Source organism: Aulonocara sp. 'chitande type north' Nkhata Bay, linkage group LG3, assembly GCF_057382095.1.
Source record: "Aulonocara sp. 'chitande type north' Nkhata Bay isolate Kocher_YH1m ecotype deep benthic linkage group LG3, A_spYH_male_GT1.1, whole genome shotgun sequence".
Lineage (NCBI taxonomy): Eukaryota > Metazoa > Chordata > Actinopteri > Cichliformes > Cichlidae > Aulonocara > Aulonocara sp. 'chitande type north' Nkhata Bay.
In genome coordinates, this window is record NC_141346.1 from 29,023,461 (window position 1) to 29,047,549 (window position 24,089).

The 24,089-nt window shown below is 40.5% G+C and overlaps 1 protein-coding gene across 1 annotated transcript in view; it reads left to right on the forward strand.

The window, feature by feature from the left end:
• trpc5a (transient receptor potential cation channel, subfamily C, member 5a) overlaps positions 1-24,089 on the forward strand; it is a 217,915-nt gene extending 193,826 nt beyond the window's left edge. Inside the window, exons 16-18 of the mRNA XM_086275570.1 lie at positions 4,010-4,051; positions 6,113-6,202; positions 9,075-24,089. Coding sequence (XP_086131696.1) covers positions 4,010-4,051; positions 6,113-6,202; positions 9,075-10,103 — 1,161 coding nt within the window. The 3' untranslated portion in view covers positions 10,104-24,089. The remainder of the gene's footprint in view (positions 1-4,009; positions 4,052-6,112; positions 6,203-9,074) is intronic.

The window sequence follows — 24,089 nt, forward strand, 5'->3', positions numbered from 1 at the left end:
GATATTGTTGTTGGTTTGAATGAGCTCTCTGTTTCTCGTGTGTCTAGGATTGTGATAAAGTTGATGTGTGAGGTTAAAAAAATGATACTTTGCCCCATAAAGCCTTTACATTACCATGTAAAATGAACTTGTGGATCTCACCACAGCTCCTCCATGTTCAAAATCCTCCCAACCTATGACCAGTTGAGTTATGTTTCTGAACACAGTTTTTCAGCTTTTGTCGTGTCCCTGAACACCACGCTCTCGTATGTCAGATACTGATTTGTGTGCATTTACGTGAAATCAGTGTTTTCCACTTTTAAAAAGGAGAAAAAGTCTACATTTGGATGTGAAACACTTTACTTTTTTTTTTTATTTAAAATGATTTGAGCATTAAAACTACATGTTTTGGAAAGTCGTAGTTTGGGTTAAACTGTTTGGTGCTGCATCACATTGAGATCTGGTGACTGTGGAGGCCATTTGAGTTCAGTGAACTCATTGTCATGTTCAAGAAACCAGATTTGTGGATTCGGTTTGAGCTTTGGGACACGGTGCATTATCCTGCTGGTAACTGCCATCAGAGGCCTGGTACACTGTGGTCATAAATGGATGGAAATGATCAGCAACAATACAACTCATGCAAACTGTGGCATTTAACCCTCTAAAGCCTAACCTGTTGCTGGTGTCAGAGAGGTTTTTGCAACATTTTTTTAAACATCCGAAACTCCCAGAACTCCTGAATCATTTGCACAATTAAAGTAATTCCAATGCTTCCTGAAAGCAGCAACTCTGCACTTTTCAATGATATTAGGGTGAATACAGTAATCCCAGTCATGGCGTCACAGCAGCCCCAAGAAGACAAAGGTTTGTTGACAGATGAGACAGACTTTGGGTTCTTTGTACCATTATTTTTACTGTGTCCTGTGTTATTTGCCGAGATTTGGAAGGAGGCACCTTGCATGGGTTTACCGTGACTCTCATATCACTGAAAAGCACAGACTTGCTGCTTTCAGGAACTGCTGAAATTTTTCAATTGGTTCAGGAGTTACAGTAGTTTGTGCTCACAGCGGTTTTAATGGGTTAAACAAAGCTCTAACGGACCTAAAGCGTGCCAAGAAAATATTCCCAATGCTATCACAGTATCAGCCGCCTGAACCATGATGGATCCACTGCTTTCATGTTGTTTAAACCAACTTCTGACGCTACAATCTCAGCGTTTCAGCAGAAATCAAGACTCACCAGACAGGAAGCTATTATCCAGTCTTCTGTCCAGTTTCACTGAGGTGGTAGAAATAACAGTAATAGACTAAGTTTCCTGTTTCTAGCTGACAGGAGTGGCGTCCGGTCTTCTGCTGCTATAGCTCATCTGGTTCAAGGTCTGACATGCTATGCATTCAGAGATGCTTTTCTGCATACCTTGGTTGTAGCGAGTGGTTGGTTGAGTTTATGCTCCTATCAGCTCAACGCAGTCTGGCCGTTCTGCTCTGTTTTCCCAGAGAACTGCTGCTCACTGGATAGTTTTTCATTAAACTCTAAAGATGGTTGTGTGGGAAAATCCAAGCAGAGAATTAATTAATTAATCTCCTTTCCTCCTCAATGTGATGCCCATGCTGTTTTGCATTGAGCAGTTGTACCCAAAAAAGGGCCACTGAGTGCACGTGCTGCAGATAACAAATATATTTCCATTTGAAATGCATTCTTTTCAAACTCATCTGAATCACAAACACAGATTGTTTTTTATGACTAGTTCATGTTTTGCTGTGGGACCGAGCAGGCAAACGTGGAAAGCCAGAGGCAGGAAGAACAGCAGCGCAGACATATGTGACAGTAGATGTTACATGAAGTCACACAGCAGGAAAGTGAGGAGCTGTCGTGGTGGAGGTGGGAGGTGTTTTGCCAACTGCAGATTTATTGTTTTTTATTAATATTATTTAATTTGTTGTGATCAGATAACTGTCTAGATCCTGCATTTAAAATCCTTAGCTACAAGAACATCAGCACACAATACACATAAAGTAAAATGACTCATAATAAAAAGGAAAAATTCGATCATATATTTTATTGTGTTTTCTGAGCTTTTTTTTTTTTTTAAACCTGTTGTCACTTTAGTGCAGTGGTTACTTGTATGGGTTTGATGTGAAAACAGATGTTTTCTCTACTTTTTTCTGAACTCCTTTAACGGTTTCACCTCGATTTATCTATTATTCTATATGTGATATCGTATTGCGAAATCTGCACGTATTCATGTCTGTTTGTCTTCTTGAGTTCAGCAAAGTCTGCAGCAGAGTGACAAGTCCTGTGTCTTAGGTTTGGTTTGCTGTAGCCCGCTAAAAATAACCTTCATGCTCCCAGCATGCTCGCCTCGATTTAATTTATCATTGGATAAGGTGAGAAAAGCCTTTTATAGAGGAGAGATTCACATTTCTGCTCGTTTCTGCCACTGTAATGATTGTGATTCTGGATGACAGCACTGAAATGTGAATGAAGGGCATAACTTGGCCCTTTAAACTGTTACATATATAATAGTTTTGAGTGGAAAAAAATGATTAAATGAAATTCATTATTCGGCACCTCTCTAGTATGAAGGATTGTAAAAGCTTAATTTTCTTATGAAATTCCCAAAATCAATTTGTTACCTGGCTGCTTTTGGTTCAGTTTGGCACTAGAAGACAGATAAACTCTCTATAAAAATGTCAGATTTATCATCCTGATGATGATCTCTATAAACCGATATGAATATGCATATTTGTGGTTTCTGTTTGTAGTCTCGTTTCTGTGGCACAATCGCGTTTGAACAGGCTCGACTAGCTCAAAGGTAAACAGTCTATGTGGAGAGCAAAAAGAGGGGACACATTAGCAAATTTCCGGGCTCAGTTCACCAGCTGTCATCCTTTGATTCAGCAAAGTTTTTTTTCTTTCAGTTTACCTGTATTTGAAACAGTGACAGGCAGAAACGTTTGCCCACCCGCTCCAAATTGGGTTTTGTTGTCAGAAGCTAAGTCGAAATATTGTAGCCAGAGCTTCCCCAAACTGCTTTGACAACCCAAAAAATTGGATGTGAAACTTCTAAGAAGGGTAATCTGGTTAAAGGGTACACTCCAAACAAAACCTTGCAGGTGTTTTTTTTTTTATGAAAAATAAGAAAATGAGAGGGAGAAAAGAGGAAAGTTGGTGAATAAAAAGGTGCAGAGGATTAGTGAGGAGGAAGTGAGGGCAGCTTTGAAGATGTTGAAGAGTGGTTGGTAAAAGGACTGGGTCTTATATAGTGCCTCTCTACTCTACCTGGGCACTCAAAGCATTTTGTACAACTTTTTATGCTTCATGACAATCCTGTGGAGGTATGGAGTCAATTAGAGAGGGCAGTGACCAGACTGTTTAACACAATCTACCAAATTACAGAGAAGATTCATGGGTGTAGTGAAGGAGGACATGCAAAGGGTTAAGTGACAGAGGATGCTAGGGAATAGGGTAAGATAAAGGCAGGTGATCTGCTGCAGTAACCCTTAAAAGGGTACAGCAGCAAGAAGAAGAAGAGCCAAACCTTAATAAAAATGGTCCCATAGAGGAGTTGACCCCAAATATACCAGATGAAAGTGTCATAATAATAATAATAATAATAATGGATACTTTATTGATCCCCATGGGGAAATTACTTGTTTTTCTCTGCATTTGACCCATTCACTCAGTGAAGCAGTGGGCAGCCCACTAAGCAGGCGCCCGGGGAGCAGTGTGTAGGGACGGTACCTTGCTCAGGGGTACCTCAGGGTAGCCGTTAAGTGGATTCGAACCGCCAACCTTCCGATCATGGGGCGACCACTTTACCTACTGAGCTATCCCTGTCATTGTTGCCTCCTTGCCTCCTTATGTAGGCTTTGTTGGTCTTTGGTGGCGAGAGGGCGTTCCCTGCGCTCATAAGTGAGGGTACAGTTTAGTTGTAAGGGAGTGCACATTTTTGGAGATACAGGAGTAAAAGAACTTTTTGCTAAATGTGGAAAACCATGTATTAACACAACGTTTCTTCTCTTTGCAGGAGCGTCATGCCGACAGTCTGAGGCAGAATCAGCACTACCAGGTGTGTAGTTCCTGCACAGTCTTCATCTTTACTGACATACAGTAGGAGTGTCCTTACTACTTTTCCCCACACTGCTTTGCCAGCAAACTCAGTGCCTTCAGGTTTATAGTCACTGAGTTATATGTAAAGTCCCCACTTTGTATTACTACTCGGTCTCGCTTCCATTTGTTTGACTCTTGTCCAAAGATGGCCACATGTGGCTTCAGAAAGCCAGTACTTCCATCTGGCTGCCATAATGCAAATGTTGAGGCTTCAACATTGAAAACCAGTGAATCTGTGATTCTAAAGTGTATGATTCAAGGGTGCTGTAGGGTTCAGTGAAGGCTCGCTGATAAGGCCAATGTAATCCAGATGCTCTGAAACATCTTCACTGTTTCTCTTGAACGTCAGGTAACTATTATCACCTGAGAATTTTTTAACCCCCTTGGCCTTAAAAATCACTAGAGAAAAGCTTGTGTGCTTTTCATCTCGTGAATAGAAAAAGGTCTGATTACTGTGAATCCAAGTGAATTTGTGTTTTGAGAGTTTTGCTCTACTTTGAGTTACAAAGACAGTGAGCACCTTTTTCAGTAAACGAAACCGTGTATTGTTTTTGGCAGCTGTAACCCTCCGTTTGATGTCCAGCTTTAAGGGGATTTTTTTCAGTATTAGTAGAGCAAATCAACCAAAACTGAGCTCTTTTATTTTGACACCTCAGCACTGGCAGGGACTACAAACGCAGGAACGCCAGTACTTTGTATTTGGCAGTGCTGATTGTTACTTTGATATCCGTCCATGTTTTTTAAGGTTTGCTGCAGGAATCTGTCCTGCATTTTAACAAGAGTGTGTGGTGTGTCTTGGCAGAGGCGGAGAGTGACAGCATGCCAGACCGTCCTGTTTGGCAGGCACAGGTGTTGACTGTGGGAGGATGCAGTGTGTTAGTGTGTGCGCGCACTGTTGCAGTGTGTCAGGGTTTGAATTGCCACCCACTGAGCACCAAATGCTTGTGAAATTTGTCTTTGGTCTGTAAATCAATGAGGGTGACCCGCCTCATTGGCTGATTACTTAATGAGACAATAACATTTAAATTCCTACACAGGGTTGAATTGTGCTGCATTGCAATGTTCACACAGCTCAGACAGACACAGAGCACAACAATATAATATCTGAATGAATAAAGATTCAGTGGGTTTTCAGTACATTAGAAATCAGTAAAAGTCAGTGTATCATGGAGATGGATTTAGCCAGTATAGTAAGTACTTAGTAAGTTTGTGAAGTTTCTCTTTGTAGGGATTATTTTTTCAGTAGGAGCACATCCTTGATTTGGAGGCGATTTGTTTGGAGGGATTTACAGAGAAGATACATACAAGCTTAAACGTCCAAGAACTACAAGACACTCTCGCGGCTTTTTAAAAACCCCAATTTAGCATTTTAACTTAATTCTTCATGGCACAGATTCAACAAGCTGCTGGAAACTGTTGAGACAACGCCGGTCTCTGCAATTCTTTTGGTCCTGATAGAGATCACGCTGAGATGTTTCCATGTTTTACACAATCCTTTTATTACCCATTATTCTTACAGATGCATCTGGAGATCAGCACACTGCACTCCTATGCAGTCCTATGCTAAAGGCTGATCTAAAGAACTCCACACAACAGTTACAGTTATAACCTCTGGTCTCCTCCCCCCCACAATAGAAATACACTAGTACAGTGGCCAAGGGTGCTGACACCCTGACCCCCAAATCCTTTTAAGGTAGTGTGCGTTTGCCCTTTGTTTGCCCCTCACTCTCAGTAACTCTTGCTTCCTCCCCTAGGGGTGGGGGTTGATTGTCCTCCTGCCTTGCACCCCAGTTCTTTGTTGATTTTTGACAATCTCTACATGCCCTAAATTCATGTGATTGGTTGATTTGATATTAACAACAATGACCTGTGAACTGGCTGTAACCAACAAAAGAGCAGTTGAGAGTACAGAGAGGGTGGAGTGTGAAGCTATCAGCAGGTGTTAGCATAGACTGGACAGGTCCATCACAAAAACACAACCACATGCTAGCAATGAAATTATGGCACCTGTCTCCAACAGGAAGTGATCCGGAACCTGGTGAAGAGGTACGTGGCAGCAATGATACGCAGTGCCAAGACAGACGAGGGACTGACAGAGGAAAACTTTAAGGTGGGTGATCAGAATAAAGACAGAACACCTCTCACATGCTGTAAGTAATGAGTGTAAAATCCATCTTTCTTCAGGTTTGCAGCAAATCTGTAATTAAAAGCTTCACAGGCCAGTCTGCAGAAACAGAGCACAGCAACTGTTTATGTATGTTAGTGCTGTGATAATAGTGCAGGTTTCATTGATACCAGATGCAGAGCTGCTCTTCGTCTCTACTGAGATTTATCAAAAGATTTTTAATAACCACCTCCTGCCCCAAATCTACAGCTCTCATCAATACCAGCCATTAAGTCAATAACCCTTGAAGAGAGCTTCTTTGCCTTTCCAAAATATTCTGGGCCATAAATTATTCTGAGCTGCTTTTACCTCCCGAGTCTGTTTCTCATGAAGCCCTTGGAGCCCAGCCTGGGCTTTGAAGTGGAAAGTTCCTCTGGGTTTTTCAATGCAAAAACAACATCAGGTGCACATCATACTCAATCAATGTTCACACCCCGAGTGTGCTCATGTACTTCTGTGTGTACTAATGTAGAATGCGGGAGTTGTAATTGTGCAGAAAGTGCGCGTTTGTGTGCTTAAAAACACATAGCTAAGATCAGGTGCATGCTGAAGTCAGTTTTTACTCTCCCCAGTGAAGCATTTGGATCCCATATGGTGAGACAGACAAAAAGGATTTTTTTTTTTTAGCAGAGTTATTTGGGTCTTGTTGCTCTCTGTTTTGCAGGAGAAAAATGCAGCAAGCAGCGAGTTACAGTAAACAGAGTGCATGTTTATGCAGGCATTTATGGTAATTTTCTGTATTAAAGCTACAGGCTAAATTCATGATGCACGTGATCTGAATGGGAATAAACATCAGCCCTCCTCCCTGGTGGATGCTTCAGAGCTAAGCAACACAGTGAAAATCTTCCAATAGTTGTTTTACTTTCTTCTTGGGGGGAAAAGGGAGAGGCAATTCCTTCCCTTCAATGCTTATCCATTTCTAGAAACCAACTGATTTAAGGAATATAATTCGTTTAATCTGTGATGAAATGATTAAAAGGCTAATCTTTTTAGATGTAGAATCCCATTTTCCAAAAATGTCCTAAAGGTCTCAATTTAAAAAGAACAAAGCAACATTACATAATATACACACTAAATAAACAGCTACAAATAATTGCTTGGCCCCGCCCATCCACAGCCTCTAGCTATTATGTAAGAAAACTGGGTACGAAGACCCACATCATACGGATGATGAAGAGAAATTCAAAGCAATTCGAATGCAGATTGTTTGTAAAACAAATAAGCAAAAGATTTGGAGTATAAACAAATGGAAACTGTTAACAGTTGTTTTAAAGTAAAGATGGCCTGAAGCAAAAAAATACAAACAAACAACATGATGGAACTCTCAGTCAGAAGAAACTGATCTAATTTGTCTCTGTTCCATGAAAATACACAGAAATATAGATATCGCATAATGTCTGGGTCGCTATACAGATTTAGATTGTACTGTAAACCAATTTTTAGAAGAAATGACAGTTCAAATAAACACGAGGGTATGTCCTAGGGTTCTCAAGGTCCTTTGGAAATTGGAAGTGTGGAGAATAAATCATGATTTCATGGTCTCAAGTTACTGAGTACCTTGTAGGAAGTGGAAGAACCAGGGTTTTAAGGGTTTGACCCATTAAAGACCGTGAAGAATAACGTTTCCACTTCTTTCTTCTTTCTTTCTTTACTCAGAGAAAGTTAGCTGCTCCATTGATCTAGCATTATATTTTGCTGACAATGCCACACAATGGCAATTACAGACATTAAAGACAAAAACCACAAGAAAGTGCTCTAGTATCATTCCCCAAAATCAAATACAACTCAGTGCTAAGTGACACTTTGGACCATACCACCTGGAATTGTTCTTTACAATTGTATTGCAAGATATAACACACCTCTGGTCATAGGATATTTGCAAAGGTGATATCGGGTACAGGGTGTGAGACATCAGTGAGTTTATCTCACCCCTTTCTTGCCACTCGTGTCTCCCAAAGTTGGGTCGCACTATGTTGTTGCTGACTTGCAATCTTACTGCCCAAGATGATGTATTCATAACAGTCAAAAAAGTTGAGTTTGGAACGCTGGTCACTTCATCATCAGTTTTACCAACAAATTTTCCATCAGCAGGAGGAAGCTATATCATTAGTACAGTACAGTACCAATGCTAGCAGGCTATCTAGCTATTAGCATTGCCATAAATACTTGTTACACTGTCATCTTCAGTACAGAAGTACTTGGTGTCAGATGTGTGGCTATACAGCTTAAGAAACTTTGAGTAAACCCTGAAGCTTCTGATATTTTAATACTGTTGGGTTAACAGACTTACTAATTTTGTCCATGTTAAACCTTTATTTTCTCTTCTTTTATGTTAAGCAGTTGAGACTAAACCTACAAGTTTCATTGATGCCAACTAAACTGAGAATAAATGTTTGCTTCTCGTCATTTCCCCTCCACCGACCCCAGTCTCTTTACACTCACTTTCAGGATTTATCCACTCTGTTTTCCTCTCTTTTTGCATGTCTCTTGACCTTGATCTTCCTCTCTTCATCACCCTCCTCTTCACCCTCTGCTTCTACAAACTAATGGTTCACCTCCCCTCTCTCAGCCAGTCATCAGCCTCATCTCTCCCACTTACCCTCCTCACCCTCACCCTCGCCTTCCCTTTCTGTGGTTTTTACTTCTTGGTTTTCCTTTGGATATTAGATATTTTTTGATATAGGGATTTAGAATTAACAGTACATCCCTCCGAATGAAAAGTAGAAGTGCTACTTTTTTTAAACCTCAATTTTAGCTTCTCATAGCAAGAAATGTTATATCCTTAGGATTTACATTATGAATTCATGTCTATCTTTAGGAGCTGAAGCAAGACATCTCCAGTTTCCGCTACGAGGTCCTAGATCTCCTTGGGAACCGGCGTCCTCCTCGGCGTAACTACTCCTCCTCCAGTGAGACAACGAAAGATGATGGTGCCATGGCATCTGAGGACGACAGCGAGTCAGGTGAAGGCACCGGAGGAGGCTTGGGAGTCCAGAGATCAAAGAGCGTGACCTTCATGACTCCAGCAGAAGACGACACAAAGCCGACACCAACGCTCGGCGTGTCTGCACTGGTGCGTTCTATTTCTGGAATGACCCAGGTAGAAAGGGGGGTAGGTGGGGAGGAGCTGGAGGAAGGTATTGAATGGGGGACAGAGGAGGAGGAAGAGGAGGGAAAACCAAAGAGCAATGGGCTGAAGACGACCGTCATCTCTCCATCCTCCACCTCTGTTGTCCCGTCGTCATCTTCATCATTCTCTTCAGCACTCTCATCATCACTCGCTCGTACAAGGAGCCGTCTGCAGCGCCTATCAGGTCCAAGTGCAAAGACGGACTCTTTCAAACGCCTCTCCTACCTGTTCTCCCGCTCCAAACGCAAAGCCCCACCCATGCCTGTCCCTGTTCAGTCCCCAGTCTCCTACACCATCTCTGACGGGTTGCTCCGCCCCTTGGGGAGCCACAGCCACTCCGACTTCGGACTCAGCAACGTGACCAGAAGCGAGACTCACCTGAACGAGATGGGCCATTCTGTTGACATCAGTAACCCGTCGTTCTCTCCTCGGAGAACGAATGGGCGAGACTCGCTTTTGACACTGCCCCTCCCGCCCCCCTGCCCCTGCCAATCCCTGCACTGTGCTTCCAACATGTCTGAGTCCAGCTCGCGCCTCCTGGACTCCAGTGAGGACGTTTTCCAGGGTGGAGGCATGGGAGGATCGGGTGATGGCAGCGTGGATGGAGGAGGGGGAGGAGGAGGGGTGATGATGATGGGCGGTTGGGTGGGACCTTGCGATGATGTCATCGAGGACAGCTGCGAGGTCATAGAGGACTCCGTCACTACACAGCTATAGAAGAAAGGGACTACCAAACTGTTTTTGTTTGTTTGCAAAATGGCTGAATATATACAGAGATGGAGAGAGACAGAGAGAGAGGGCGGAGAATTTGGTGGAATCCGTTCTAGAACTTACCTGGATGGATTTGGGATTCTGGAATTCTAGAATGCAGCACACCCGAGAATGGAGCAGGTTCTAAGGATTGACTTGATCGTCATGGTAACACCACAGAGGGCATCCTAAAGTGGCAGATGTTCATAGAGACAGTTTGTCTGGTATATTTCAGGGTTTAAACAGACACTTTCACTATTATGTGGACTTTATTGTTGGAAGGTTCTGGAGATAAATTGCTAGAACTCAGTTAAAAGTCCATAAATATCTATTTGGAAAACTTATTCCAGACAATCAAAGTATCTCAAGTTTGACGTTGTCTGGGATTTTTCAGGGTTCAGACACACACCTTTCGCTATCGCATGAACCTCATTGCTTAAAAGTTTTGGAGTTAAGTCGCTAATTAATTGAGCTGACTTACCTTGCTTGCGAGAACTCAATAAAACCTGTTTGGAGAACATTCCAGTAATTTGAAGTATCACCAGTTTGACATTGTCTGGGATTTTTTAAGATGGAAACACGCAAGTTCACCATTGAGTGAATTTCCAAGAGAGCCTAGCTACCTAGCTAAACACAGATAAATGTCATTTATCATCAAGTTTTCTTCAGTGTCACAGAAATCCATGTCCGTTCATCCATGGATACATAAGAAACATTCATTGCTAGAATCCAATTCCGCAGATGTTTAACTGCCAAAATAAAAACTATGTAAGATGATAGCATTTTCTCACTGTCGCTATTACAGTTTCCAAATTATATCACAATGTCATATTTAAAATTGGCCATATATATATATATATATATATATATATATATATTCATGAATTATTCATGAATAATTGTGAATAAAACACAAGAGAAGGAAATATGAATTTCATATCGGGGTAAAAGTATCTAATTAAAAATATGAGGATGTAAATGAGGACAAAGTAAATTACAGGAAAAGTTTGAGGCAGGTTTTGCATTGAAAATTTTGTGGTGCTTTGACATGCTGGGGTCCGCATTAAAGGGGTTGGGGAGGATGATGGTTACAATCATCCCAAATAAGTACTTTGCCAAATGGAGCTAAGTATACCTGAGCTACTAAAATACTGAACTTAACTGAACTTAAGTGTAAGCTCTTGGACAAATTACATTGATTTCTTGTTTTGTGATGAAGGTCTGTTAGGAGTTATTTTTCCCTCTCGATGGCAGTCCCCGTCTTTTTGTCTGATCTTCACAACCTTCAAAAAGCCAAACTGTCTTTATATACATCTGCCATTTTCCACACATGCCACCATGAGACCAAAGGAGTTCATTTTATTTTTTTCCGAAAGATTAAAACACACATCATTATTATGGGATTACAAGGATTCAAAGTGACTTTTCAAAAAGGAAATATCCCTGTTTGGAAAGTTTCACATAATGGTTTCTTTCCCTTTAACCAAACTTCGAATCTGTATCGGAATAAAAATGGAATTAAATCATCTTAAAACCAGTGGAATTTGAATTGAACTATGCTTTTACATTCAGCTGAATGGAAGGAGATGGCACACGGAATAACGTCCCCTTTAACCATGGAACAATGGATTTAAATTTGACCGAATCACTGGGATGAACAGAAGCAGCATGAAACCTTTGCTCTGCTGTCAATAGCCTGCACCCTCTCTCTCTGCACCAACAAGGGCCAAGGAACTTTATTTTATCCTAATAACAATTATACTAGTAATAATAATAACGGTAATAATAATAAGAGACTTCTATTAATAATAATGAGGACTATTCTGGTTTCTATACACTGTCTTTGCTTCTATTTGAGTTGCCTACGATATCCTGGCTTCTCGTTCAGCTCTTCCTTAATAAGTACACTTTAACCTGGTGAATAATAAGATATTTATTGTGTGGAAGAGGGAGGAGGGATGGATAAATGGGGGTGGGAGAGAGAGCTTAAGAAACGCGGGACGTTTTAAGGAAGGAAGAACAAGGTCAGGGGAAATAAAGGCAGGAGGAATGATTGGACGAATGGAGGGAGAGGAAATGAGGCAAATAAGTGAAGGCACATAGATATGCTTGAATGAGGAACATATGGACTAAAATGGGGATGAGTTTCCCTTTCTATCTATCTGGGAAATCTATTTAAAAGGGAAATTTCACCAGAATTTCATCATGATTTTTTTTTCTCTTGAAGTCGCTTGGTGAGGCAACTTCAAAGGGTTGGCATGAGCAGAGGCTGTTGAATTTTACTCTGGTTAATATACGACTGTCAGCGGTGAAGTAGAGAAATTATGCATGTTTGATCAAAAAAGAAAAAAAGAAAAAACACCGTTACCTGCAACACACACATGCAAGCACACACACATTCACGCACTTAAAAATCAGCTTGTGTGATGAATAGCTGCCAGCTAAAAGTATTGGTCTTGTTTTTGTTGGTCTCTCAGCAGGATGACATCACCTCCTCTTATTTCTTATTTGACTGTTTTATTCATTTTGTCCGTCCTTGTCCTCTTTTTTTCATAAAAAAGCCCTCTGGTTAGGCAGCTGTCCTGGCAGTAGAAAGCCTCAGAGCAGCAATAAATCAGCATTCCAAAATGTCACGACGTCAACCGCTGTGCATCCTGTAATCATAATGTCACGGCCAGAGCTCGGACAGCAGGTGCACAGTTAAGTGCTTAGCAGTGCCAGCCCATCAATTTAGTATTTAAAAATCAATGTCTTCTTACTTTACATTCCAGTAACAGAGGATGACATGACAACTGCTTTAATACTGTTTGATTTTAGTAATTGTGAGAAATTAAGACACAGTTGGTCATTTAGATCTTAAAAGTACAAGGATGTTTTATTTTTCATTTGAATTAGCAAACATTTCACAATTTGGGATTTGGATATGTTTTCACATTAACTCTTTAGCCCGTCAAGGTCTGCTAGGAGTAACCTCTGAAGCTCCTACTGTGATTGGCCTGTTCAGTACCATCGATTCCTCCCGTGCATTTCCGGCTACTTTTTCACGGCAGTTTTTGAATTTGTCAGTGAGAGAATAGCAGTCATCCTCTTAGTATAAGGAACAATGAACATAGCATCAATATAAGGATTCACAAATGACAGCAGATTCCTGGAGGTAGATTGTTGAAACAATCAGAGTAGACGTGAGGGAATGTACAAAGGAGTGGGACAAAAATGATTTCCCTTCGAACGAATAAAAAAAAGTGCAACAAAGACAGGAGGGAAAAAATGTTCCTTTTTTTCTATCTGCTGGCACTGAAACATCTGGACACGGCCACGCTGTAATCAACACATAATGCAGCAGCACACAAGCACGTCAGCCATGGTTACATCGTAGGCTCTACATGCCTACGAAGTCTAAATCCTCCTCTGCTTTGCATTGCCTTTGTTTGTCTTTTAGACTGCTGCAGCACCTTCTATTATGCTAAATCCATTATTTGATGGATATTTTTGTCAGTTTTGTTTTTTAATCACTCTCACTCTTTCCCTTTTTTGGTTGTTTTTGAAGGAGACAAATTTTTTTGTTTGGTAGAGTAAACTCAGGCACAACATGAAGTCAGGCTCAACCACAACCCCAGCAGACCAGCTCGTCTTAATGTCAGGCCACATCAGCTGGTGGTTCAGCTGATACCTTGCTATGCATGCCATTGGCAGATCTTATGTAGTGTGTGCTATTTAAGCTGCTTTAGCCTGGCTACAGTTGCTGCACATCTGCAAGCTGCTTTGCAACCCTGTCCACTCATAACCCCTCCTTAAATTGATATGTCTGATGTAGGGCTGGGCGATATGACCCAAAATTCATATCTCGATATTTTTTAGCTGCATGGCGATATAAGATATATATCTCAATATTTTTTTTTAAAAAGCCATAAGTTAAGAACAAAAAGAGAGTTCTTAGTCACACTGTGTCCCAGATGTCACACGGGCATTTTCTTTACATACAGCGTAGATGTACATGAAGAAATTACTCATAAATAAATTATCAGCATTTATTAAATAATCATGGTCCATAAATAAAAGAAAACAATGTTGTTTTTGTGCATAACAAAAAGCTCACAATTGTGCAGTCAAAATGTAAACTAATAGAAGCTGAGCATAATAACAAAGAGACAGATTTCACAGCTGCACCACGTCTCTGAACAGGTGCCATTTGTGGTCCTTATACACACACAGTACGGTAATATTACGTTGAAGCACAGTACGTATCACTCCGCGAGGCGGCTCCATCAAGCGGTGCAGCTCCTTAGCTTAGCAAAGTCATATTAAAACATTTTTTGACAGATTGCTGAGCGCTGTGCACCACATAAAATCGGTTCGCGGTCAGTAAGCACAACCAGAATTCATACATAAGGCGCACTGTCGAGTTTTGAGAAAATGAAAGGATTTTAGGCCGTGCAGCCCCTTCGGGCTGCATGTCGTTAGCGCGGTTAGCTCGCTAACACGTTGACGCCGTCCAGCCCCACGCACGGGGCGATCCGCGGTAACTCGCTAACGGAGATTTTCCGCTTTCATCTTGTCATTGCCTGCAGGTGAAGCTATGGGGGAGGCGGAGTTGTGTTCAGTGAAGGAGAGGCGAGGCCGAGTAACGTTTCGTAGAGACAAAAGTGGACGAAAGAGAGGCAAACCTGCGGCTCCACAACGTAACATAGACTATATCGATATAAACGATATTGTCACATCTTATATCTCGTATGAAAATATATCGATATTTTAAAAAAACTCGATATATCGCCCAGCCCTAGTCTGATGTAATCAATGTCATATTGTTTGTTACTGATACCTGCTCTGTTCTGTGCTGGTCTGAGAACAGAGCAAATACAAATACAAATGACTGCAGATGGAAATACCAATCTTCAGACTGCAGTGTTGCAAAATGGACCCATGGTGTTTCACCGTCATGTTTTACTGCCCAATAGATGAAAATGTCAGCTTGTAATGATAAATTAAAAAAGAGGATTTGTCTGTTGCCACTTTAAAGCATGGCAGAAATTTAGTTTTAGTAATTGCACTCAGTGCGCTTTACATAACATTCCTCATTCACCCATTCATACAAGCGCTTTTTTATGGTTTTTCTATGCAAGTGCTTTCTATCTAACATTCACACACACTGGGCTGAATGCAGACTAGTGATATACATGGAAATGATGCATCCATGTTTTTAATCACACTAACGTAATATTCATATTGAGTATCGCCACCAACATCAGTGTTTCCGCTGCTTCACCAGAAAGCAGCACAAGTTAGCAGCCCCACTATGAGTTGTAGTAGTTCCTATGTTTGCCAACTATGCTGTTTTTACACTATTTTACAGTATATATGTGATATATACATATATCACAGAGCCTCTTTAAAAAAAATAGAAGTGTTTTGGAAGCTGATTCAGTAGCAGGGCAGGTGAATGAGTTTCCACCCATCAGCTCCAGCCTCACCTCACCAACAGTTAGGCTTTAAATCTGCACATTAAAGAAAGTGCATGAAGCCCATGAAAGAGACATAGTTCTTAGTGGATTCGTATTGTAGGATACAGCCCAGATCGCCATTATTTTTCTCAATGAAAAGCTTGCAAACACAGCAAGTGAAGATGAATGTCAGTGAAGTTGCCACGCAGGGCTGTAATTTATGGCAGAACTCTCCTCTCTGATAAACTCAAAGCAAGCAACAGAGAGGCAGCACAGAGACCGTGAACCCAGGGGGAGCGACAGCATTTTTTTATTTTTTATAAGGCTGACAACAGCAGTGATACTTACTGTAATCATGTAATCATAATCAGAAGCTTTTCAAGGAGTCCTTCCTCATGACACCTTAAACATGAAGAAGAGCAACATTTTTCCTGCTCACTTCCAAAAGTGGTTTGTAAAACTGATTCCAGCACTGCAGACAAACAGCGATATAGCGATCTTTAAGTCTTTCATCTTTGCTACAAGCTGACAGCGGCCTTCTCTACTTTACCACACAATTTAATTTTAAACTTTAGTTACTAATCATAATTATTTGTGCCGATGTAGACTGCTTTGAGCTTTGTCTCAGGCCAGTTAAAAATATACAAGGGACCAGCAAAGCCCAAAGCAAACACCAGGGTGGTGAGACTGAGCAAAATATACACCAGTAAACATCTTGATTTAACTGTGTGGTCACTTGAGAGGCTGGACTAAACTACTTTAAAAGACCCTCAGCGATCTGAACTGAAAGGGGGAGTATCGTAGAAACACCACTGATAAAATAAGTACAGCTTCTAATTTAGAATTTGTTGTTTACCTGAGATGTCTAGCATATTTAAATGTTAAATATGCTAAATGTTGTGTCATTTTTTGTTAAAGTACACACTTCAAAGGCCGGTGACAAAGAGCAAACTAGTACCTGGCCTTCAGTCAGAGCAAAGACAGTTAGGTGACATAGCCTCAAAATTATTTCATTTGTGATAACAATGTTTCCGACAATATAGAAAAAAAATACTGACTATTATGTTTTGTTTGCAGGCATCTATAAAAGTTAATGAAGGGCATTTTCTTTTCCAGTGAGCTGATGTCATTGATGACAAACTTCACAGTATAGTGAAATATCAGTAAAAAAGTGTTATTTCCTTGGAAATTTGAAGTAAAAGTACAAAATAACTATTTAATATTTTAGTGTAACAAAAATTAAAATAACTTAAAACTGCCAATTGTCTCGTTGTTGAAATGATACAATATGACATGTGAAAACGAATTCTGTTATTATTGCAGATGATATGGGAGGCAGGAAAAGATGGACATAGCTAACCTGACATCACATACCAGTGTCTGAAGTCCTGTTTTGAATAAGAATACTTTATTAATCCCAGACGACATTATATAATTTGGAACCAGGTGTCACAAGCAATATAGAAATCCCACTGAAACTGGCTGCTTATTGGCTGATTGACATGTCTTATACTACCATGCATAATCCCTCCCTTTGAAACTTAGGTTCCCCAGAACTTACAAAATGCACGTAATGTTTTATCTAGTATGACCTGAAGTCAGTGAGCACATCATGATTCATCAGGAAAGGTTTGCAGAAGTCAAGAACAAGGACTGTTTACCCCATTGGCTTCTATAGGGTTGAAGATTTTTTTTGTAGTATCGCCCCCTGCTGGTGATCAAAAAGAATGCCGATCTAAGACTGCGAAGATAGTTGCTTCACATTTCAGACAATTTTTTGCTTCTTTTAGCTCTTTGTTTTGAAATGATTTCCATCTTTAACCTTGTCTGTATCATATCATCTGTATCAACCAACAACATTTGCGCTATAAAGATAACCTTCATTGCTTACATATTCTATGAGGGCTGTCAAGTGTATGTGTTTGTGTTGATATCCAGTATTTTCATTTCAGACCACTGCACACTTGGGGCGTGTTACACTTTTCTTCAATTTATTGGTGTTAATTGTGCAAATGACAAATTTAAAATCTTTGAGTCTGCCCTCATGCTCACAAAGTCTTAAAGCTACACCAGTTAATAGGAATGACTGTGCAATTTGAATTGTGTAGTTATTGGTAGAAAAACTTGCTATTTGTCTGCCGGGTGTGCAAATGACTGCACACACACACTCCCCGTGAAAATGCTAAAAAGTGATAATACATCAGTGGTGTGTTTTCAGGTTGTTGCACTACCCTCAAGTGGCCCAGAGAAAATCAATTAATCCAGCTCTAATGCATCAGGATATTAGAAAACTGTGGATTAATATTTGAATAATCTTTTGATCTTGTGTGAGGCTTCAGGCATTTAATAAATCGATGTTTTGATCGGCTGGCTCGCAGACTGGACTTATGCTGAGCAGGAAGGAGTTTAAGAAATGTAATGGCTTCTAAAAACACTCCTTAAAGTGATAATCAGCATCAATGATTGCATCAGTGGAGTAAGTAAAGCTCTGGATGATCTGCAGTGAAAATGAGAACCTGGAGGAAAAGGAGGGCACAAGTAGAGGTGCATTTTATTAAACAAATCTTAACATTCAAACTAAACACAACAGAAAGGTACAACCCCAGGGTCGGCGCCGTGAGAGAGATTCAGCTGAGGAGTTGAGGGGTGATGTAGACAATCTGATAAAGACTGAAAGGAGAACATAAACAAAGGCCGCTACACTCCACGTGGAGTCGTACTTATTGCTGCTGAAGGGTCTCCTTATTAAAAGTTAGGGTAAATATTGCAGCTGCAATTCTAAAGACGGTCACAGCAATTTATAATCAGCAACTGCAGCAACTTATACACCTCTCTGATGGGTGGATGCAGTCATGTCCATAACCTGCCTATGCTGTTTCAGATTCATTCAGGTGTTCCTGCAGATCCAGCTTCCCTTCAGTTCAGTTTAATGTGATTTAGATATCACAAATCGACAACAACAGTGAACTCAAACCACTCTTTCCTGTAAAGAACCTACAGTATTGGATAGAAAACCCCAGAAATCGGACGACCCCCTAAGTGGACCACTTGTCAATGTTCTGAAGGGGCCAAGTCACTTTTAACAGGAACAGACCTCCAACTGAACTAGACTCAGGGAGGGGCAGCCATCTGCCGTTACCGGTTTTGGGCCAAAGGCATAGAGGAGATTCAAAAGGGGAGACCATTATTTTTTTATTTATATATATATATACACACACAGTTTGATTTTGTTTATATCTGCAACAAACTTGCATCCAATTGGGTGGAGTTTCAACCACACAAAATAGGTGCTGCACCTTCAGGGAGTCCAATTATTATACTCTGTGTTGGAGTGCTTTATAGGCTGCTTCCACTAATGAGTTAAAAGGAGAAATGGGGTGGCTGTAACGCAGGAGGTAGAGCAGATCATCTACTCTAATCTGAAAGTTGGTGGTTCAGTCCTTGGCTGCAAATATGCCAAATATCCTTGGGCAAGATGCTAACGCCTAGTTGTTCTCATCGAATCATGAATTTGTGTGAACGTTAGAAAGCACTTACATAGAAAAAGCTGGCCATCCAGTGCTTGTATGAATGAGTGAATGAGACAAGATGTATAAAGCGCTTCGAGTGCTCAGGTAGAGTAGAAAAGAACCAGTTCATTTACCAAAAGTGTAGGGGCAGAGCTGGAACTGGGCTTAAATGCACAAAGAGAAGCAAGGACAAGGTGAAACTGTTCAGGGGCGACTCTTGACTTTAACTTGACACTGTGGTGAATTTTAGAATTTAGATAAACTAACAAATGCTCAGAACTGGAAATATCACAGCTGATTTTCATTTCAACCATACAGCCTCCACTTTAGCTCCTTGCCCATCGCCATCTTGATATATATACATATATATATATATTAAAAAAAATTCCCCTTCGGGCAGTCTTTATCCTTCAAGCTCAGGTCCTCTACCAGAGGCCTGAGAGCTTGAGGGTCATGGACAGTATCCTTGCTGTTCCTAGGACTGCGCTGTTCTGGAAAGATGCCACGGCGTCACTGCACCTAGTGCTCCGATTACCACTGGGACCACTATTACCTTCAGCCGCCACATCTTCCTGAGCTGTTCTCTGAGCCCTTGGTACTTCACCAGCTTCTCATGTTGCTTCTTCCTGATGTTGCTGTCATTCGTTATTGCCACGTTCCCCACTACTCTGTCTGGTTGGCTAGCCATCACCAGTTTCTCTGTTCTTATCTGGTTCTCAGAGGATCTTAGCTTGATCATTCTCAACCATCCCATTTTGACCTTGGGATGTCCAGCCCATACTCGCCACAGATGTTTCTGTATACAAGATGGCCACTTGGTTACGGTGTTCCATGTATGCCCTACCTGCTAGCATCTTGCAACCCTCTGTTATGTGGAGGGTGCAACATATAAAGGGAAACTGTGATGATGAATACACAGAAGGGTAATCAGGGCAGAGTGGAGACACCTTAAAAGCAAAACTAAATACAAGGCACTAGAAACATAAACGTACTGTAGCTTAAGTAAAACAGGCAGTGTCCTCCTGTGGAAAGTCACAGGAGGACAAAAGGAAACACAGAGCAGAATATAATTTAATCCTGGCCATTGCTATCCTTATATATTTATATACTTTTTGGAACACATTTAGACAAGTGCATGGATTGCTAGATCACCAGTTAACACATTTGCATAAGCACTAAACACGGTTTGTTCATAAAACTGACCTGCCCTCCATCTGTCACTATGCTTCACCAATATCATCCCCAGCCTATTTATTTGTGAATGCAACTCTGAAAAGATTTTACATTTAAAACAAAAAATTTAATTAAATTAAAGGTGAGGAAAAATACAATTGAAAAGGTCAGTACCCAGAAAAGTGGAAAGATTAAAAAAAAACAAACCCAAAAAAACAGGATCCTCTGTTACCATGGCAACCAGCCTGCATGACACCACCCCATAGTCAGAACTGTTCAGGTCTCATAATCAGTCAGGCTTCCGTGTGCACTGAAACTCTGACTATTACTTACCACAATAAAACAAAATTGCAACATTGCTGTCATTGTTGCACCAATCGAAGGCTTTTATTTTGAAATGTAATGTCTGAGTGAAGATAATCGCAGAGGAGCATTGATAATTTGATAAAGTCACTGCAGTCATGTGTGTGCTGCCCTTAAAAGATTTCAGATCACACCACACCAGACTCAACAGGCCGCACATGCCATTTGGCAGAGCATTAATAATCAATCACTGTGGTAGATCAATATCAGTAATGCCTGTCTGTTCTCCAGAGTGTGTGTGTGTGGCCATGGTGTAATTGATCCAGCCAGAATCCATAATTAGATTCTGTTTTGCTCCTGATTAATAGGTATTGACTTGGTTAGAGTTGTACCCAATCAATAGGTGTGTGTTTATATCTCAAACTGTGTAATTCTGAGGACCGAGTTTTGGGACATTTGTTGAAGTTGAGGGAATTTTGACAGCTCTGATGAGGGTTAATGTTGATTTTAGGGTTTAGAGTAAAACCTGGTTGGTTTTTGAATTTGAAGTGGCATTTAGTTATCATAATCACACGAAGAGTGTCCTCACAAAGCTAGAGATACAGACATGTGCCGGTCCAGGAGATAGAGAGACTGAGATATAGAGAAACAAGCAGAGCGTTATTGAAGAGGATATATGTTCTAAATGGGCATGCAGTGATACACTGTGGGGTATAAAAATAGAAATCAAGCAGTGGTAAGGACGGGAGGAGACGTGTGATTCATCTTATGCATTATTCACTCACACGATCACTGACCAGCTGCAGGTTTGACTGTGAATTGCTTGAGGCAGCCGCAGCCTCCAGTCCACTTTAATAACCCTGGTCGAATGTGAATCAGCCTTGTCTCAAGCAGCAACCTCCGAGGCTAATAAAATTACACAAAGTGCTAAAAAATGCAGTTCCTCCGACAGCCACTTGAGGCTGAATCCAAAGATAGACTTCTATGTTAAAAACACTACAGCATTAAAAAGCTGGTTTACAGCCCAGAATGAAAAAAATGGGTTTGTAATGATTCTTAACAAGAGTATAGAGGGTTACTTATTTTGTAACTCACCAATCTGGGCACAGGAGTTAGGCAAGATTTAGTAGGCCACTCCCTGCCTGCAAAATCTCACTCGCACTAATTGAAATCAGTAGACTGGATCTCTCTGTGCCTGTGCAGTTGGTGCCTTGAAACAGAAGCATCTCACATAATATAGATTGCTCCAAGAAGTTTGCACTACAGGTTTAGGAAGTGAAATTTTAGGGTTTTATTAGTATTTATTAGCCTGTAACTTAGAGATTCACCGCCCCTCTCCTGACTCAAAAACCCTCAGCATGGTGTAAAATGTGAAGTCCAGTGAGTAATGTCACAGTGGCTCCATTCATATTTTAATGCAGTTTGTCCCTTGTTTTCTATTACAGGCCTTCATAGCGTGTTTGTGTAAAGGAAGAGACATTTTTTAATCACATTTACACGGGGCACATGCTTGTCCATTATTACCATTCAAAAATGTGCTTCAAAATAAAGGTATTATACATAAACAGCAGTAAAGAGCCTTTTTAAGAAAAGTTGCTATTGGTCAAATTTATGGTCACTATATAGCAAGTTTCTGAGTTATATGTGGCAAAATTACACATTTTAGACTTGTTGGGCATTTAGATTTTCATATTAAAATTAGTTCTAATGTCAAGATTTCTAAGAAAAAACATGACTGAAAAACAGTTGAGTTAACAAATAAAACTTGACCTCTTATTGAGGCCAGATTCAGAAAGTTACAAAAGGGCACAAGGCCAAGAAACAAGAATACACAATGCTGACATAAGATCTAACAAAAGACAAAGGGAGACTGGAACTAAATATACACAGAAGGGTAATCAGGGTAGAGTGGAGACTATTGGAAAATAAAACTAACCAAAAGGCACTAGAAACTTAGCTTAAAGTAAAACAGAGTGACTAACTTTAAGCAAGGGAAAAACACAGGAGGACAAAAGAAAACACAGAGGAGAACATGATTAACTACTAAATTATAAGTAGAACTGAATACTCAAAATACTAGAAATACCTCTGAGCTGAAGAGTAAAAAAAAAAACCCTCTGAAAACAGAAGACAGTTAATATCATTCATAACCAAAAACCAAGGTAAAGCCAAAATTCATAGACCATGGACATTTAACCTCATTCATATATTCAGGCTCACATAAATGTATGCATGCAGAATCACAGGAAAGGGCAAGATTTCAGTTTTCCACAAATCTCAAGTGTGTTGACTGATCACATTTGAGATTTGACAAGTGCCACACTTGGAAGATAGTCAGTGCTCTGCGCTTCATACTGGAATGATGTACATTCCCCCAGTAAGGTGGTTTCATTTAGATTGTGATTTAGGGTTGCAAGGACTGGATTTCAGCTGCTGGGTTTCAGTGTTTTTTCATTCACTATTATAGGAAGCAGGTACAGGAGTGGCTCAAAGGTTTCGAGAAAAGGTGTATTTGAATTATGTCTCAGAAGGAGGGTTTTTTTTTTCTTCATGGCATCGTGTTATCAACAGTCAACTATCGTCATAGAAAAGACAGGCCGACTAGATCATGTCTCAGTCCTTACTGTTTCTTTTTAATTAGATTGAAAAAAGAAGACAAAAAGCATAGTTAACAGGAAGTTTCTGCTAAACTGCTCAACAGCCATGAGTTTGGCTGCTTATGAACATATCAGCCTTTTGTGGGTAACTCTCATGCATTTTCTCAACCAATCATATGTCATTCATTAGTATCCTTCAGTCTCATTAGAGTTACTCCAACTGCCTCAAAGTTAAAATTAGTTAAAGTAAAGTGCTCACCTTGTTCTTGTCACCAGATAGCAGGTACTTAGTTTTTGTTTTTTTGTCCCCTGTCATTGCCAGAAGTCTCTGGTCACCCCACTGCTGCTGTTCCCTTCCTGTCTGTATGCACATAAAAGGCAGTGACTGAAGGTAATGAGTTGTTTTACACTAATATCAGGACTTCCATACATCAGTCCACTTATCTAACTAAGAGTGATGGTGGTATTGGGGTCTATTGTACTAGGGGCAGGTCATCAGCTAGTCACTGGACTATCTGGCTAAATAGAAATGAGCATTAACACTAAAACTGTCTCCAGTTTCCTGCATCAATCAATAATCAATTTCCTGCACATGTCACAGAGGTTGCTGCTGCTACTCATCACACAAGCACTTTCTCACATGCACACACAGTGACAAACAGGTACACACAGTACACATACATATATGAGTATATCATTCAGGTTCCCCTCTCACCTTCTAAAGGGATTTTGAGCTTTAAGAATAAGAAACCTGTCCTTGTTTTGTTTTTTTATTTTATTTTCTTTGTTTTTATGGATTTCCACGTGGATGAATGTATGACTGTGTTATTTTTCTAGAACCGGACGGCTAGCGCACGTTGTTGACTCTTTAATAAAGGCATCCTTAGAAAACTGGGCTGTGGCCGGGCTGTTTCTTTGACTTGACCTGTGTCT